The sequence below is a fragment of the Mauremys reevesii genome, linkage group 23 (genome assembly GCF_016161935.1).
Source record: "Mauremys reevesii isolate NIE-2019 linkage group 23, ASM1616193v1, whole genome shotgun sequence".
In the NCBI taxonomy this organism is placed as follows: domain Eukaryota; kingdom Metazoa; phylum Chordata; order Testudines; family Geoemydidae; genus Mauremys; species Mauremys reevesii.
In genome coordinates this window covers 16,760,829-16,778,994 of record NC_052645.1, presented here as the reverse complement: position 1 = coordinate 16,778,994, position 18,166 = coordinate 16,760,829, and the positions used below count along the sequence as shown (strand labels likewise).

General features: G+C 50.2%; 1 protein-coding gene across 3 annotated transcripts in view; it reads left to right on the top strand.

The window, feature by feature from the left end:
* Positions 1-759: 759 nt before the first annotated feature.
* Positions 760-18,166, top strand: part of RNF19B (ring finger protein 19B) — a 33,889-nt gene continuing 16,482 nt past the window's right edge. The window contains exons 1-2 of one of the 3 annotated variants that reach the window (XM_039511788.1): positions 760-904; positions 17,389-17,996. In XM_039511788.1, the coding sequence (XP_039367722.1) occupies positions 17,416-17,996 (581 nt within the window). In that variant the 5' untranslated portion in view covers positions 760-904; positions 17,389-17,415. Of the gene's footprint in view, positions 905-17,281; positions 17,997-18,166 lie in introns of those variants that run through there. The other 2 variants (XM_039511787.1, XM_039511786.1) reach the window with 2 other exon arrangements.

The window sequence follows — 18,166 nt, the reverse complement described above, 5'->3', positions numbered from 1 at the left end:
GAACGCAGCGTCCTCTGGCTTGTAGCATCTAGGCTTGGGGCTGGGGAATGTCACATCCGCTGCATTCCCTGCAAAAGAGCATCTGGCTTGGAATGCAAAATGAATCCCTGCTCTGCACCAAGCACATGGAGTGAGGAACAAAACATCTAGATACCATACTGCATGCTGGGGGGGCTGGCTATGCATAGAGACCACCTGGCTCCTCTGCACACTGCAGAGCATCTGGGTGGGAGACCTGTACTGGCTAATGGTGCCTATTGAGGAGGGAGATCAGAGTCCCTACAGTACCCACCCTGCCTCTCGCCAAAGTCTCCTCCCCCCCCGCCCACAGCTGCTTGTGTTGCAATGAAATTTAAAAGCAACAAAGAATCCTGTGGCACCTTATAGACTAACAGACGTTTTGCAGCATTCTTCGGATGCAAGAAGAAGTATTCACCCACGAAAGCTCATGCTGCAAAACGTCTGTTAGTCTATAAGGTGCCACAGGATTCTTTGTTGCTTTTACAGATCCAGACTAACACGGCTACCCCTCTGATACTTGAATGAAATTTAAAGCCATCCCCTTATTTTACGCCTAACATTGCTGCCTTTCTGCCCTGCACACCCCCAGCACTGCTCCTTTTGGTTGCTGCCAGGCATTGCTTAATAAGGGCTGTGGGCAATACCAAGCGAGTTGGCGGGGGGGGGGGAGGGGAGAGGTCCAGGGGATGGAATTCCCCTGCCGTTGCTATGGCAACTGTTTCCAAGCGGCAACCCCAAACGCTGCAGGAACAGCACCGTGAGGGGGAGGCTGCCATTGGCTGGGCGGGCAGGGCTGCTGGGTGACATCATGGAAAGTGGGGACAGAACAAGGGAAGCTGCTGAGTGAAGCGGAGCCTAGAACAGGAGGGGGAATCTACAGTAGGTAAGAAAGAGAAACCCCCCCCCCGCTCCAAAGCTCATGGGACTCCCCCATCCCCCTTTAGGGGTTCAGGGAGGGTTGTCCCAATGGGAAGATATCAAGGGTCCAGTGATGCCCTCTCCCGATCTGGGGTTTTGTAAGGTTGCCCATCACCCTGGTATCTGAATCCTCTCTCCATCCCCCTGCCTAGAGTTCCCCAGCCGTTCTTGGCACCTGTACTGATTTCACCTGGCTCGGGGGCTGCCAGCCACCGTACCGGGCACTGTATCCTAGGGCGTGCAATGCCCTGGTAGCTGCTGTGACATGTGGGTTACTCTGAAGCTCTGCATTGCTGTTATTGGGAGCAGCCCCAGAGCTCTGCGCTAGATCAGCGCCTGAACCGCTGGGTAAGGGTGTGGGGGGTGTGATAGCACCAGTGTGGTGGGGCAGGAGGAGGGGTTGTCTGAGCACCACTTGGTTGTGCGAGTGCATGCCACTGAATGGAAAGCAGAGAAAGGGGTGGACCAGGAGGGGCTTAGGGTAGCCTGAGTTTCATGGTGGTGCCGTAGAACAGGAGCTTCTGAGCTTAGCTGATGTACCTGGTGGAGGGAAGCAGAGCTCTCTTGTGGGGTTAGAACGGGTGCCGTTGAACGAGTGAATCTGAGATTTGAAATGATCCAATCTCCAGGACGCACCCCCAGGTAAATAAGAGGGTGGTGAACAAAGCAGGTGCAGTGGAGCCCAATTCAACAATGCATATAGGAGAGCCTAGATTATTGGTCGCCGAAGTCTATGGTGCTATTATGGTTGAGGCCAGGAAGCACTGGTGGGGAACCACTGCTTGAGAGAGGGTGGCCTGTCATCCTGCTATTTCTGGGAGTTTTCTAGTTTTGTCCGGATACTAATCCTGCAGGCCAGCAAGGCAGGATAGTGACAGGTCTCAAAATAATATTTGATGTCACGTTGCTTTGCAACAGAACAATTGCATCTGTTCACCTAGTATAACAAATTAAGGGTGAAATTCACCGTCTAAGCCCCACTGGGCTTAAGTGGTACTAAGGCCTAATGCTGGCCTGCTGCATGGGGTGAATTTCGTCGGTGTTGATACCTGTGGGAGGAGTGAATTCCATCGGTGTTGATACCTATGGGCCAGGTTTACCTTTTCACCCTAACCCTTGAAAAAAACCTGTTGGTTTTACAGTTACATTTCCATGGCATAGTATAGCGTCGTTTTTGTACATTCAAGTAGACTGGACATAGAAGCCAGGGGGATGCCATCAGCAGAGGAAGCGAGTTAGTTGTGGTAAAATGTAGCTAGCTCTGGCTGTTTCTGCCAGACCTTCACTATATCAACACCTACAGCATGTATGTGATTGGGAGAAGGGTAGCTGGGGTAGGAACAGTGACTGAAGCAGGCTGTCAGCCAAGCGGGGGTGGTGATTAAATCTCCCCCGTAACTTAGAAAATAAAAACTAGAGATTGGAAATGCTGGAAAACATTAACCTCAGTGGGAAAGTAGATACACTACTGAAAACACCGGAACGGAGGCGTGCCAGTAAAATTATGGGCATCGTCTTATGCTTCTCTCATTAAAGCTGTTTAAAAAATCTTTCCCACGTATGTGGGAGCACAATACTCCATTGAAAGGCTGCAGAACTGAATGTAACAAAGGTGCCAGAAGCTGTTGTATAACAGGTACCATGGAGCGACAAACCTTAGAAACACCTGAGAGAGAGAGTGAGTGGGTGGATTCTTAATGAGGAGAATAACAATGCTTTTTGCTAGGCTGTAAAGTTACCCCTAGCTCTGTAAACCATTTCCACAAGGGATGCTGGTTCTATGCAGAGCTATCAGGGGATGGCTCAGGGATAGCTACTCTGCAGATTATTTTGAGGTAATTACGTAAACAGCTCACGTTGCTGCCCGTGACTTCATCGGATAGTGTTGGGTCCAAGCCCCCAGCTTTAAAGGCCTTGCTGGGATTTTCGGAGCCGGCTTATTGCCTCACCCAGGTGGCTTAGATCGTCAGCTGGGTTTTATTTTTCTGATGTGGGAAGAAGGCACTCTGTCTGTGCTGGCTTTTGAAACTGTGCTTGAGTACAGGTGAGGCCTGGGTGATAGGTAGCCAAATGGGGATCTACCATTGCTGGGCTGTCCAGCGCAGACAGGCCCAAACCATGCCAGAAATACCATGCTTGTCTAAGTAAAAGCTTAGCCTCTCCGGTGGCTTTTGAATCCTGTTCGCCTGCAGTTTGGGCCCCCTGTGTGCTCGCTGGCTAAATGGTAATTACAGACACGTGGCTCGGACGACTTCTGAATCATGCGCCAACTTGATTTCCAAACACAGTTCGAAAGTCAGTGGAGATGGAGCCTTAAACAGGCAGAAAGGAGGCTAACGCCCCCTTATCTCTGACTCTGAATTGTTCAGAGGCCTTTCCTATGACTTCTCTACACTAGAAAACGGATGGTAACGTGAATATACTACGGTTTGGTTCTTTGTGACCAAGGCAGGTTCTAACACATTTGGGGTGCTGTCATGTGATAACATGTTCCTCAGATACATCACATTTCCTAGCATCGATGGCCCCCAACGAAGGTAACCCCAAACTGTCTTCTGCGGCACAAACGGTTAGGCCTGGGATTTGTGGTGGATCTTTGCCCTGCAAGATAGGTTAGGAGACCTGGCTGGCTGAGACAGAGAACCGATGCTTTGGCAAAGTAACACACTGTTATCACAGGGTGTGATCATGCACAGAGCCACCCCTCTACAGCCTGTTCCACAACCCTGTCTGCAGAGCAGAGGGCTTCACACCCGCCGGCCACTGGAGTCAGCGAGAGCAAAGGGAACTCCTCTGTTAACAGGGTGACTCATTACCCTGCAGAGAGTGGCTGCCTACTGCAGCTACCTCAGCTGTTTGTCCCCAGAAGAGCTTAATAATGTGGGCCAGGACTGAGCCCCGACATCTCTAGCCTGGGCAATTCATAGCCCCAATACTTCCGGGCTTGCTGCGTCAGTTACGACAGTAAAAAAAATTGTTTGAGCCCCGGCACCTAATTGCTTGAGTCCCAGCATCTCCTTCATTACAAATGAAGCCCGGCTGGTCAGGCACTCTTAATCCTTCCCACTCTGCGGGCTCTGGCATGTCATGGTTGCCGTGATTTTTATTAATTAATTTCTTCCTGTTCCTTTCTGTCAGTTCATTTGACAGTGACACAAGCACATCACAGGCGTGTGTCACGCTTATTTGTTTTCCCTATTTACCTAGCAACTAACGTCAGGCAAGAGCCGTGCCAGAGGGAGGCGGATGAAAGGAAAGCCGGCAAAGAGGGAGTCAGCTCTGGCTCCCAGTGCTGCTAGAATGAACACACAATCCCTTACAACACACAACCTGTTGGGAGGGGTTCCTTCTTTGCTGAGAGCCATGCATCCAGATGCCAATGGGCATGCGAGCAGTCAGCCATTGGCTCTCTGCATTGTAACAAGGAAGCTGGTTAAAAAAAATCTCCCACTGGTTTTGTTATAAATTTGGCCCCGTGCCCTCTCAGCTTCCTAGGGAACCCTGAAGGCCCTGTTCCCCTTCTTCTGCTATTGACTTATTTCATCTGGGCTGAGTAAGAGGGACTAGAAGGTTGTGAATGGACAGCAAAGGCTGCTTTGCCCAACCCTTTTATCCTAGCTCCCCTCCTCCTGGCTTTGCCTCCATCCCCCTTGACTCTTCATAAACAGGGCCAAATTCACTGCCAGCATGAGTGGGTCCAAACCCATTGACTGCAGTGGAGTTTGAGTCAGCTAATACAAATGCTACCTTCAAGGGCAGGGCCTTTGCTCCAAGCCTACGGCAGAGCTCCAGGCTGGAAGACAAGAGGACATTCCCTGGTTACAAATAAACTTTCATTCTGAACAATAAATGGCAATGACTCCCTGGCACAAACCTTCTGCTAGCTCCAAGCACCAAACATCTTAAGCCCAGGCCTTGGCACTGGTGTGCAAAGCTTTGGTGGCAGGAGACCAGCGGGACTGTTCTTTTTGACAGGCGACTGAGATTAAAAATCTCCTTTTCTTTGCAGCATTAGTGTCTCTAGGCACTTTGGGGTCTTGCTCGGTTCCACAACAGAGAGGGTTACGTAGGGCCATGGTAAACCTGCTTCCCTTCCTCCTGAGCGCTTCTCTCATTCAGACATGCTCTCCAGACTGCCCCTTGCACACCAGATGTAGGAACAAATACTGAGGTTTGGCAGGGCTTATGAATTTTGTCCTGCTAGATGTTAAAGACGCACTCTCTGTTCTTGGCTGGGGGATAGGATTCTGCTCTGTGTCCAGTGCCAGCTTTCCCAGCTGCTGCCATGTCCTGTTTCTGGTCATATGTGAAGAGTCCCCTTCCTACATGGATCTGGAGGCACCACTGTTTCCTCAGGAATGAGAGTTGTTAAATCCCAGTGTGACTCTGGAGCTGGTCCAGAGGGGGCGAAGTCTGCTGGAAGCATTGGAGTAGGAGTAAGGAAGGGCTGTTTAAATCCCAGTGGCACCTTATAGACTAACAGATGTATTGGAGCATAAGCTTTCGTGGGTGAATATCTACTTCGTCAGACGTATTCACCCACGAAAGCTCATGCTCCAATACGTCTGTTAGTCTATAAGGTGCCACAGAACTCTTTGTCGCTTTTTACAGATCCAGACTAACACGGCTACCCATCTGATACTTAAATCCCAGTGTAACTCTGGAATCAACCCAGAGCCACACATTTCAGCAGGAATTGCAGCAGTCACAGGGGTTGCTGTTAGATTTCTTTCCTAATGTGCATGACTGGAGCTTAGCAAGCAGGGAAGCTCCATGCGCAAAAGAGGCCATTTAAAGTGCAGTGGTCAGTTTTTGAAAAAAGTCAACATCTGCTATCAGTTACCCCTGAGCATCATCTAAGATGCTGCTGCAGTACTTACAACGGAGGATAGGTGCCGTAACTCGGAGACCACTGCACAGTACCCAGCAACTCTTGCTATTTTGTACCAGTCTATAGCACTCCGTGGAAATAACAACACAGCCCAGAGCAGAGAGAGAGACCACATCTCAGTAGATCTGATCTAACCACACCTGACTATTCCATTCAGCTCTGGGAACCTGATTGCCAGAAAGATACTACCAAACAGCAATGAGTTCAGAGAAGAGCAACAAAAATGATGAGTGTGTGGAAGGGACTACTTTATGGGGGAAGATGTAGGGCCTGCTCCCCTGAATGCAATGGTAAATCTCCCACTGACTTCAGTGAATGCAGGTAATTCAGTCCAATAAGAGCTCAGTTTGCCTAGTTTGATTAAGCAGTGACTGTGGGGAATACATACCAGTGTATGAGGTAAACAGCAAGGTAGGAAAGAGGGGTTTTAGGTCTAGTCTACACTAGAAAATTAGGTGAGTTTAACTCGGTTAGGGGTGTGAAAACGCCATGTCCTTTAGCAATGTAGTTAAGCCGACCTAACTCCCAGTGTAGACAACACTAAGTGGACAGAAGAATTCTTTTGTTGACCTAGCTACTGTAGGTGGATTAACTATGCCAGTGGGAAGACCCTCCTATCGGCACAGGTAGTGTCTACACTGAAGTGACACAGTGGCACAGCTCTGCCACAAGCTGGTATAACCAGGAGTCTTGGTGTGAGTCAAGGGAAGATGTTGGATGTCTATCAGGGTGCCGAAAGTATCTCTGAGGCAGTGCAATAGTCTCTTAAGGGAACTTAGTGAGGATGGTCTTGTGGTTAACATGCTCGTGTGGGAGCTCTGGGGTCAATTCCTGGCTCGGCCGCTGATGCCCTGTGTGACCGTGGACAAGTCACTGGATCTCTCTGTGCCTCAGTTCCCCATTTGTAAAATAACCGCGTGCAGGAGTGGCAGATGCTGCTGCAAGATGATAGGAATGACTTGCCCTATATCAGCTTATTTTGTGGCTTTCAACCAGCTGACGGATTTGGGCCCTTCCCAAAATATCCCATCCCAAAGAGACATGGAGGCACATGGCACCTTCCGGCAGAGCTTTCCATTTAAAACACTCCCTCCTCCAAGCAGTACAATCACCCAACAGGGCCTGGTCCCACCCTTTAGCTTTTTTCAGTGCTTCTCCTGATCTCTCACCGCTCCCACGAGGGCGGCTGGAAGCTGTGCTTCCTTTGAAGTCCAGTCTCTGTTCCCTGAGGCAAACAATCAGGGTTGCTGGTGCAGCAGAGCAGACCCTGTTCATCTTCCCCTGCCAGCTCAGGAGCTAAGGATGGTGCTAAACACTCTGCTTACCCCACCCACAACCTACTAAGTGTTGCAGCGGGTTGCCAGCATAGGATAGTTTGCAGTGGTGTTGTAGTCGGGTTGGTCCCAGGATATGAGAGAAGGTGGGCGAGGCCTGAAGAGCTCTGTGCAGCTGGAAAGCCTGTCTCCTTCACCAATAAAAGCTGGTCTGATAAAAGATACTACCTCACCCACCTTGTCTCTCTCGGTAGAGGATAGGGCAGCTGGCTCCCTATAGGGACAGCTGACAAGGGATTCTAATAGACTCCGTGTAGTGGGGAGCCCAAGTGTGGTTGCTTCATGACAATGTGATGGGGTAAGATTACATGTTAAACAGGAGGACCCTGATCAAAACAAGTTTCAAAGGGAAAAAGCTCCATGCATTTTCCACCTGGCTCACACTGGCTCATACCCCTGGAAAATTAAATATATTTTTCTTATTTGGGAGCCAAGAAATATGTGGTGGAAACCCCGTCCGAGGCTCCTAATCCCTCTGCCTGTCAGATTGGAGGTGTGGCTCTTCGGTTCCAGGAACACTGTTCTTTCCCCTTGTCACAGCTGTTTCTGGTTACGAAAATGGGAACACTTCCCCAGCAGATTCTCAGCAAAAGCTGCCCTTTCATTTCCAGAACTGGCCATGTCGGCCACGCCTTCCTCTCCCCGTGCCGTCATAACTCCAAGCACGCTCCTGCCTTCAGGGACATCGTTTGCCCTTGCTGAGTTTCATTTCTTTCCTGTTTCGTTACTCACAGGACATGGCTAATGAGAGAGGCCTGCAGAATCTGGTCTGCAAGGAGGATGTTTATTCCTTGGCTCTGGACCAGTAACATTCTTGGGCCGACTTGCTTCCCAAAGCAAAGAGAAATAAACTCATAAATACTGGAAGTGGCCTGCTGGCCAGCCCTGCAGCAGGGTTTTGGGCCCCAAGACAGAGGGCTGTTATCAGGCCCTGCTTCTACCCATATTGAGGGCCTTTGCTGTCAGGTACAGCACTTCATTCCCAAAGTGTGTGAGGACACATCCACCCTAACAGAAGGAATGTGGGCACCATCATTGTGGCCTATGTTGGGAAGTTTATTACTTCTTGTAGCTAATGCTAGATGGACAGAGCAGGAGTAAGTATATGCACTACATACCATGAAACAGTAGAGGGAGCGTAGGGAAGAAGGCAGGAGGAGGAATGGTAATTACTCTGCGGAACTCATTGCCACAGGAAGTCACTGATGTCAATAATTCAGCAAGATTCAAAAAGTGATCAGACATCTATATGAATAATAAGAATATCCAGAGTTATCATAAGGGATATTAAACCTCATGCTTCAGGGCTTAAGGCAATCTCTAATAGTTAGAGATCACTTTGAGACCCAGTCAGGGCCGGCTCCAGGCACCAGCCCGGCAAGCAGCTGCTTGGGGCGGCCAACGGTAAGGGCCGGCACGTCCGGGTCTTCGGCGGCAATTCGGCAGCGAGTCCCTCACTCCCTCTTGGAGCGAAGGACCAGCCGCTGAACTGCCGCTGAAGACTGAAGTGGCAGCAGGAGAGCTGCAGATCGCGATCACGGCTTTTTTTTCTTTCTTTCTTTTTGCTGCTTGGGGTGGCAAAAACGCTGGAGCCAGCCCTGGACTCAGTGTGGGGGGCAGATTACCCCACCTCTGCTGCTGTGGGATTCTTACACCTTCTTCTGAGGCATCTGGTGCTGGCCACTGCCAAAGATGGGATACTGGACTAGACGGACTTTAGGATTTGCCAGACTGGATCAGAACCATATTCCAATGGAAAGACCAAATGGCGGAGTTGTTATATTTTCGAAGAGTTTGCTTGACTGAGAAATCCAGTTTAATGACTCCTTGAGCCAAAGTAAACAACTCCCTACTCCAAAACAGCTGGAAAAGTTAGTGTTAGGGGAAGTGGCCCTTGAAATCCAGTGTTGGCTATAAGAAAAGTAAAGCTAAATCCCATCTGGTGGTAGTATTTTTGCTGGCTTGCTGATGGCTTTGGTGGTGGCAGTGAGTGAGTTTGGGTGGCCGATAAGCCAAATAAGAGAGTGTTGCCTGACCAGTAAAAAGCATCAATCCAAATGTAATACTGGATACCCCCGTCCACTCTCTATTCTGCTTTCAGGATGAGAATCGTTATGGTGTTAGTAATGCAGGAAGCTGAAAAATCCCAGCTTGATTTTCAGACACTAGGCTGAATTCTCAGCAGTAACTCTTGTTTTGACTTGTAACTAGACATTCTAGGTACCAGAGCCCTCAGTGGGTACTGTGTTGTCAGTACGTCATTTTTACCATAGTCGTTTTCTGACCTTAACCGCACTTGGGGGGGGAAATATCCATCCCCACCCTTTGTGTCGGGGCTCTTGGAAAATTTCCGCCAGCATGGTTTAATTAAATGAATGGCAGGTAAATTCAGGAGGAAATGCTGTTTCACATAGGGAGGCGTTAACCTTTGGAATGTGCTGCAGCAGCTTGTTGAGTCAAATAACATAGATGAATTTGAAAAAAGTCCTGATGGTTTTATGACCTTTAATAACATCTTTAGTGACATGCTAAAGGACATGAGCTGATTCCTTAGAGATCAGGAAGGAATTCTCCAATGCCTTTCACCCATCCTCCCACCATGGACACCACTGCACAATGGTCTGGCTTTATTTTGAAGGGTGAGGAGATCAGTTTCCTCTGAAGCATCAGGTATAGATTATTGTCTGAAGCAAAATAGAGGATGAGATTGATCAGTATGGCAAATACTCTCTTTCCCAGTGATTAGTTGTATCAGCACTTCCCAGCTCACTCCATCCCTAGGGATACAAGAATGCTCTGTTTGTTATGAAACTCCTGTGAATGTTCTATTTCTTCAGGCTGTTGCTGAGTTTTGAAAACCACTGGTCTCAAAGACCGAGCAGCACAGGTGTGTGAGCTAGGGAGAAAGAGACCCAATTTCCCCTCTCCCTCCAGAGCACAGGAAACTGCAGGGCTGTGTTTCTCAGGGTGCTATTCCCGGGAAGCCAGTCATAGAGCTGCGATGGGGTTTAGCCTTAACACTGGTTTCCTCACCATAGATGGCTTTGAAGAGCCTCTATCAGGTTCAAATCCCCTGTCTATGTAAGGACACTACCTCACTGCAGGTGATAAAGAGTGAGAATGACTGCTTTTGTTTCTAATCAGCTTCACTTTTGCTCTCCAGAGCGTGAGGTGGTGATGTTTGCGTGCAGACTGCAGAGGATGTCTTAATCTTTTCCACCGTGGGAAGGTATCACCTTGAGGCAAACCCTCAAAGTCGCTTTCCTATGGCTGTTTGCGATGAGGATGCTTGCGGGGAGAGGCACTTTGGGTTGGGTATCTTGTTCTTTCCTCCCTGCTTCCTGTTTCTTGCAAGCCTCTATTTGTAAATGCCTCCTCTTTCTTGATGTGAACTGCTGCTTTGTGGAGATGAGTCTGATGCACAGGAGACTCAAAGCTCTTTCTGCAGCCAGGTGGCTCTGGAGAAGGGGCCATGCTGGGGATTTTCCCATGTACGGTTCCTGTTAGTTACCCCCATGAGACCTCCTTCCATCAGCCTGCCCTGTTCAGCTGGCTCTTTGACAGGCAAGGGGATGGATTGTGCAGCACCAGTCACACTGCTGCAATACAGAGACCCACAGCTGCAGCGCCTGCTTCACTAAACAGCAAAACAGGTCGTGCATCAGCAAATGAAAAAGGACAGATGGTGCCTGCTAATACAGCTTAGTTTAGAGGCCTGCAGGATTAACCCTTTTACTGCCACATCTCTAGAAGAGAGGGAATGGAAAGGAAGATGTTGGATTAGGGCAGAGATGTATGGCTACTCTTGACCCTGCCTGTGTTTTGTAGCATTAATTAATCTGAAAGGCTGTAAAAGATGCCGATCTGTAGTCAGGGTGCTCTGAACACTAAGCTTGGAGAAGTGAGGGGCTGACCGGGATTCTCTTGGGTCTTGGTTGGAGCTAACCTGTCCCCAGTCAGTTCTGATCCACCCTTGGGGGCAATGCAGTCAGTCACGCAGCTGCCCCTGTGCCCCCTGAAGAAGCACTGAGAGTTCTGCTTTATGCATATTGATAATCTGTCTGCGGAACCCACAGTTTCCTGTGCCACATTGGGGACTGTGACAGTCTCTCATTTAGCCTTCTGAACTCTCAAGCGTTCACATGACTCTGTGAGCAGGACAGAGAGCTGAGGCAGAAGCCTTCAGTCTTTGTAACTGATTCTCCCTGACACACTGCTCTCCTTTCCTGGAAATCAGGCCACTGCCTTGCTGTGTTCTCATCAGTGAAGGCCATCCTTGTGTTTCTGCTGGAGCCTGTCACCACCTGCTCATTGTGAGCATAGCAAGCCCTTGAAGGCTATAGGGATGTCGAGTCTTTGTTGGCCTCCCCTAGTCATGTGGGGTCTGATCTTGTGAGGTGCTGAGTGCTCTCAACTCCTGGTGATATCAGGGAGAGGTGGTGCTGTTATTCTGTCTCTGGGTCTCATTTGTGATCACCAGTGGCATGCTTTTCCCCCTTTCATTCCACTGTTGCATTACAGCACACCGTGCAACCCAGCATGACATCAGCCAAGAGGCCTCTGGCTTCCTTGATCAGGTACTGGTATTTTCAGGCATTGGCCCCAGACGGTTTGCCCTGCAGCATTTCTTCTGATGTCAGGTGGTTTGGAGCACTAGTCACTACAAGAGTTAAATGGTCCAGCTCCTCCCTCCCTCCCTCTGAGCCCAGCTCTGATTGCCTACTCCTCTCTGGCTTAGCCACTCACCTTGAAGTACAGGGCTAAGAAGATGTTCGTCATCACCACCTCCGTCTAGCCCAAACCAGCTGCAACAAGCATTTGGGGTTTTCTCAAGTTGGTAATTTGCATGTGTTTATGCTCGCACCAAATCCATAATTGTGTCTGTCGAATGATTCAGGTCCGAGGGTTGTCTGCTGCTCCCTTTGTGTTATACATATCAGACTGGTATGTTTCCAGGTTAGATCGCTACTGGGTTAACCCATTCTGGCTATAATCCCTTATAACTGGGAATGATCAGTCACAAGGTAATGGAGAACTCCTATTTCTAGTCCTCATAGTTGTGGGGTAACAACACATTATGTCAGGTATATACTCAGGAATCAGAACAGCCTGTGCTCATATTACCGAAGGAAACCCTTTTTTATAGGCAGGAAAAAAATATCAAATAGCTATTATAAACTGCCACTTACTGCTCCTTATCTGTACACGTCAGACAGAATAGACTATCACTCTCTCCAGTTCCCCTTTCAGCGTGTCTACACTGACCGTCTGGACACCCATCCAGGAAGGCTTGCCTGGCTAGCTCAAACCTCGGAGAAGTAGCCCAGGCAGAAACGAACAATGTAAGACTCCCACTTCTTATCCACCGTCTTCCCATGCAGAATCCTTCCACCTCCCATTTCTTGGATCAGCTGCTGACAGCATTCAGAATGCGCCCTCCTTCTGCGGAGGTGGCTCCTGAGATGATTCTCCCTTGCAAACACCTTGCAGCACTTCAGGGGAGACACGGTCCTACTCTTCTCTGGGATGATTTAGTTGGGGATTGGTCCTGCTTTGAGCAGGGGGTTGGACTAGATACCTCCTGAGGTCCCTTCCAACCCTGATATTCTATGATTCTATAATTCTCTCATCCAGCTAACCCTAAGGAAAGATCTGTTCATTCCAGGTCAGCCGTGAGGGCCCACTGCATGTCCCTTGGCAGGATCACTAATTCTGGGATCAGCACAAATTAGGGAGTGTTTGGTGTTCTGTCTGCAGGCCGGATCGGTAAATGCTGCAGGTGCTTTCTCAGTGCTTCATGTGGCGTGTCTGTCTCCCAGGAGATTACACGACGACAGCATCCTCTTTAGAAAGTTATTGTGGGGAGTGAAGAGATTGTTGTGCTGGGTGTGCGTGTGATACAGGAGAGGGCGTGTAATTGCAAGGTAAGGCAAAGTAATGCTATTTTGAGGAGCCTCGAATGTCTGATCCCAGGGCTCCCGTATCCTGCCTTTTGTTCCTCGTTTAAAAGCACGTAAATCCTGGTTAAATTCAGCAGATAGAAAGAGGATAAAGCAGACTCATCTGCTCACATGGAAATATCTCATGGGACCATGAGAGGGAAATGGGACATGAAACAACTAGAACAGACAGTATATTTATATAGAAATGGTGCACAGAGATCTCTCCCCATCCTTGTCCAGGAAAAGAAAATGGCCTCATGAGGACAGCCTGCTCTGTGAAATGATCAATATGCCTGTCGTCAATATGCAGTGTTTCTTCCCCAGGGACTTACAAGGTTGTGACCCAATCATGCGTCAACTCTTATAAATACTATTGGTACTTTGTACCTACAAAGAACCGGGGCAAATTGCCCCACTTGCCCTCTGGGCGGCCCTGTGGGAAGGTCAGTATTATCATTCCGGTTTACAGTCTGCGCCTGGCATGCCCCCAATGCCAAGGCTTGCAACGGGGTCCTCAGACGCATTCCTGCACTGGGGAATCCTTTTAACGTCCTTTAACATTGCTCTGGCCGTCTTACCCAATATGTCTACACGGCCCACGCTCCAGTCCCTTCCCCCTGCTTTTACTTTCTCTGCGGTCCCCTCATGAAAATACAGGCCCCCCGACAATATTATAGAATACGATATTTTTGTGGGGGTCCCTGTGGGGCCCGGGGCAAATTGCCCCACTTGCCCACCCCCCGCCCCCGGGCAGCCCTGCATGAATAAGCAAGGATTTTCCCCCAAATTTCTTCCACACCAGGACATAGGCTGTGACCTATTGGCAGCTACCCCAGCCCCGTGTGTGTGTGGAGAGGAGCCCCTAGGGCACACGCTATCCTAAATAAAAGTGCTGCTCATGAGAGAGGGTTTTAAGCTTCACTGGTGAAATGAACTGTAGGATTCAGCCCTAATGACTCCTTGTCCACCCTGTAGCTCTTTATATTCAAAAAGACTCAGACAGGCCGGAGAGGGAGAGGAGCAGGCACTCATTTACCACTCTCTGGGTAACCAGGAAGGGGGGGGCAGGGTACGTGGCAGGAGCTGGAGTTTCTATTTTAAATGACACAAACCCAAACTGGCTGGGCTGTTTGACGAGGCGCCGCCACAGAATATTCCGGGCTGGTGTGAGTGTGTCCTTGGCACTCCCCAAAACCAAACGGTCCCACCATGAGAGGGGAATTTCGCAACCCCCAGTTCAGACTAACCAGACAAGCTTCATATTTCCTGGTAGACTGACTCTGCTTTCACTCTCCATCTTACAAAGGGTTTTTTTCAGTACATAGCCAGAGGCCTTTCCTCCCTCCCTGCAGCCTTGTGACTCTGACAGATCGCGCTGTTTGTGTGTGTGTGTGTGTGTGTGTGTGTGTATTCAGCAGCACTGTGGGTGGAAGAAGAGAAGTTTCAGAGCTACCATGTCTCACCCACTTCTCTTTCTTACTGAATGCTGATTGTGTGTGGTGCTGTACAAAGAGAAAGACACACAAGCCATGCAGCTAAGTTGATGTTGATACTTTAGCAAAGGGTTCAGTACCACAGCAGTGCAGGGTGGTGTTGGTTTGTTGCCGAAAGGCTTCATGGGAGATGTCTCATTTTAAGGCAGCTTTAAAAGTATCTGCGTCCAATCCTGCTCTCATTTAAACTGAGAAGAGCTGGAAGATCTGAAGTCAGTAGTCACTCCAGATTTATGCCAGTTTAGGTGAGAGCAGATTTTGACCTTCTCATGTGGGGTTTGCTCTCTGTTTCCCCGAGGCTTTTAAAATCTCTCTCATTTTTTTTTCATATCTCTCTGAGGCAAAGAGATTTCCTTGTAATTCCTAGGTATGAATAAGATGATCTGCAGATTCGGAAGAATTTCCCATTGGCTCCTGTCCTCCCTCCCTTAACAGCAAACTTCCTTGTTTACTTTCCTTCCCAACAAGGGTTTTCTTCAGTTTGAATAAAAACAAACCGTTGGGTCTGAACTGCTCTTTGGTCAGGAATATGTGGAGCAGGAGCCAATGAACTCCTGGCAAAGGCTGAGGAAACTCTCCACAAAGAAACACCTCTATTGATCAGACTTTGTTTTTAGAGAGATATGATCCCGTGGCAGGCTCAGAGGTGTCGAAAGCCACTTGTGTTGGTCAGAACTGGGAGATAGCTGAATCCTTTCAGACTGTAAAAGGCAGGCAAAGGTTCTGAAGGATTTTAGGGGTGGAAGGGGAGAGAGGAAGATGGCCATCCAACTAAATATACATGAAAGGATCCTCTTGAGAATCGGCTCAAATAGACCTTGGCGTCTCCCTGCCCTGTTTGTGTCCTGACTCCTGGTATAGGGGGATAAAGAGCCATTTCTGCAAAGTCAGTGGTGGCAAGCTGATGTGTTTCACAGGGACTCCAAATGGTTTTACTTTCTGTCTCTCCATTTGTGCCTGTGTTAGCAGGGATATCAGGCGTGTCTCATATTCATTTTCAGTAACAGGGATGAAATCGTCCATGTTCAAGGTAAAGGATATAGCTCGTACCGAGGAAGGGAATTGTAGCAGAGAGTGGGAGCTCTGTATCCTATTAAGAACTTAGCCCTGGTCTATATCAATTCTTATACTGGTTTAACTATTTCAGTTTGGAGTGTGATTTTTAATCTACTAAAGTAGTTTAAATCAGTACAACATTTAATGAGGACGTAGTTGTACTATCTTAAAAGTGCCTTATACCAGTATAACTTATCCCCCTTCCCAAATGGGCATAGCTATACTGGTATATGGCACCTTTATATCAACATAACTGCATAACTGCATCTACACTAGGGGTTATACTGCTTTAATTATGCTGCTATAATTAAAGTGGTACAATTTTATATGTATTCAAGACTATAGTCATTGCCATAACTGATCAGACCAGGGGTCCATTTTGTCCAGTATCCTGCCTCCCACAGCAGCCTGTACCAGGTGCTGCAGAGGAAGGCGTATGGAAGCTTGAAAGGAGCAATTAAGCAATGACCTACAGTTAGGGGAAGGTTCTTCCTGGCCTCTTTCAGCTACAGATTGTTTTATGCCCCAAAGCGAGATGATTTCTATCCCTTCTAACTCTCACAGGGGTGTATAGATGTCAGGTGCTTTGAGATCCTCAAATTAAAGTTGCTATAGAAATGCTGTTTTATTCCATATTAAATATTATGATGATGATGATTGATGATGCAAAAGCCTGGTAATAAGCAGGGTGCATGACTCTCACTCTGTCTCAGTTATTTTACCAGATATCATTCACCCCCCACCCCTTCCTTCTTGTAGAAGTGATGTGTTTGACTTGCTAGATTGCCATCTTAATAGAAGGATTTTTGCTCCCTGGAGTGTTGGTCTGCAATTTTGTGATATGTGGTGGCAAGCAGGTATCGGTGGTTATCGTTTTGTGGTACCAAGGTGTCATCAAGACTTATGTTGAGCTGATGTGCAGAGACATCATCAGGCAGTGTGTGGCACTGATACATAGATATGGTGTGGCGCTGAGGTTTCGTTGCACATTGTGTCGTGCTGACATGTGAACATGATGACACCGAGGTGCCTCCGGGCACTGTGTGTCGATGGCACGTTGGCATATCATGGCACTCGGTGGTGAGACCTGCTGCCAAGACATGGAACCAGTGTCCAAAGGGAGTGTGTGCCACTGGCATGCTGTCATCAGTGTCATGGGCCCGCGTGTGTCAATGGCATGTTGAGATGTCATGGTATTGTGACGTCATAGCTGTAAGCAAGCTGCGGTGGCTGAGTCTGTTAGCAAAGGAAGAGACCAGCCTTGAGACTGGGCAAAGCTTGGGTTGCGATAGGGATGCCCCGATTTTATAGGGACAGTCCTGATGATTTTTGGGTCTTTTTCTTATATAGGTTCCTATTACCCCACCCCCTGTCTGGTCACCCTAGCTGCACATCCCCACTTCCAGGCCCCCCCCCCAGAGAAAGGTGGGGCCCACCCCCTGCCATTTCACCGCAGTTACAGACGTTTAGGGGACCCCCCTGAGCTCGGTGCACATGTTCCTGCTCTTCCCCACCCCGCCAATCAGCCCTGCCCACTTCACTGGGCATGTGCCCATATCCAAAATGGCCGCCTTGGCGACCGAGCGCCCTCACGTGACGAGCCTTGCCGTTGGAGTGGGGCGGGTCTCCCCCGCCCCCGTTGCGCCTGCGCAGTGGACGCGGGGTGTGTGCGCGTTAGTCGCCGCTGAGAGGAGCCTCGTTCCTCAGCTGAGGGGACCCGTTTGTCTCCGCAGGCAGCCGCGCGCCGCGCCCGTCCCGCCATGGGCTCCGAGAAGGACTCCGAGTCCCCCCGCTCCTCCTCCATCCACGCGGCCGCCCCCAAGTGCCCCAAGCCCGGCCGCCGCCGTCGCCGCCTCTCCTTCCAGAGCGTCTTCTCGGCCGCCGCCGCCTCGGCCTCCGGCGGGGTGAGGGGCCGCCGCCGGGCCAAGGCCGAGCCGCCGCCGCCGCCTCCCGCCCCGGCTCCGGCTCCCCCGCCAGCCGCCGCCCCGCCGCCGGCGGAGGAGGCCCCGGCCGAGGCGGCGGCGGCGGCGGAGGAGGGCGGCGCGGAGGAGCTGGAGTGCCCGCTGTGCCTGGTGCGGCAGCCGGCGGAGAACGCGCCGCGCCTGCTCTCCTGCCCGCACCGCTCGTGCCGCGCCTGCCTCCGCCAGTACCTGCGCATCGAGATCACCGAGTCCCGCGTCAACATCTGCTGCCCCGAGTGCAGCGAGCGCCTCAACCCCGCCGACATCCGCCTGCTGCTCAGCGACTCGCCGCACCTCGTCGCCAAGTACGAGGAGTTCATGCTGCGCCGCTGCCTGGCCGCCGACCCCGACTGCCGCTGGTGCCCGGCCCCCGACTGCGGGTGAGTCCCGGGACGGGGGGAGGGTCTGGCCTGGGGGGGCAGTGGGTCTGATCTTCTCCGGGAGGGGGGCGGGGGCTGGCCGAGCCCGGGGGACAGTTGGTCTGGCACCCCCTTTTGGGGGGGGGTCTTGCCTGGGGAACACTGGGTCTGGCACCCCCTTTTTTGGGGGG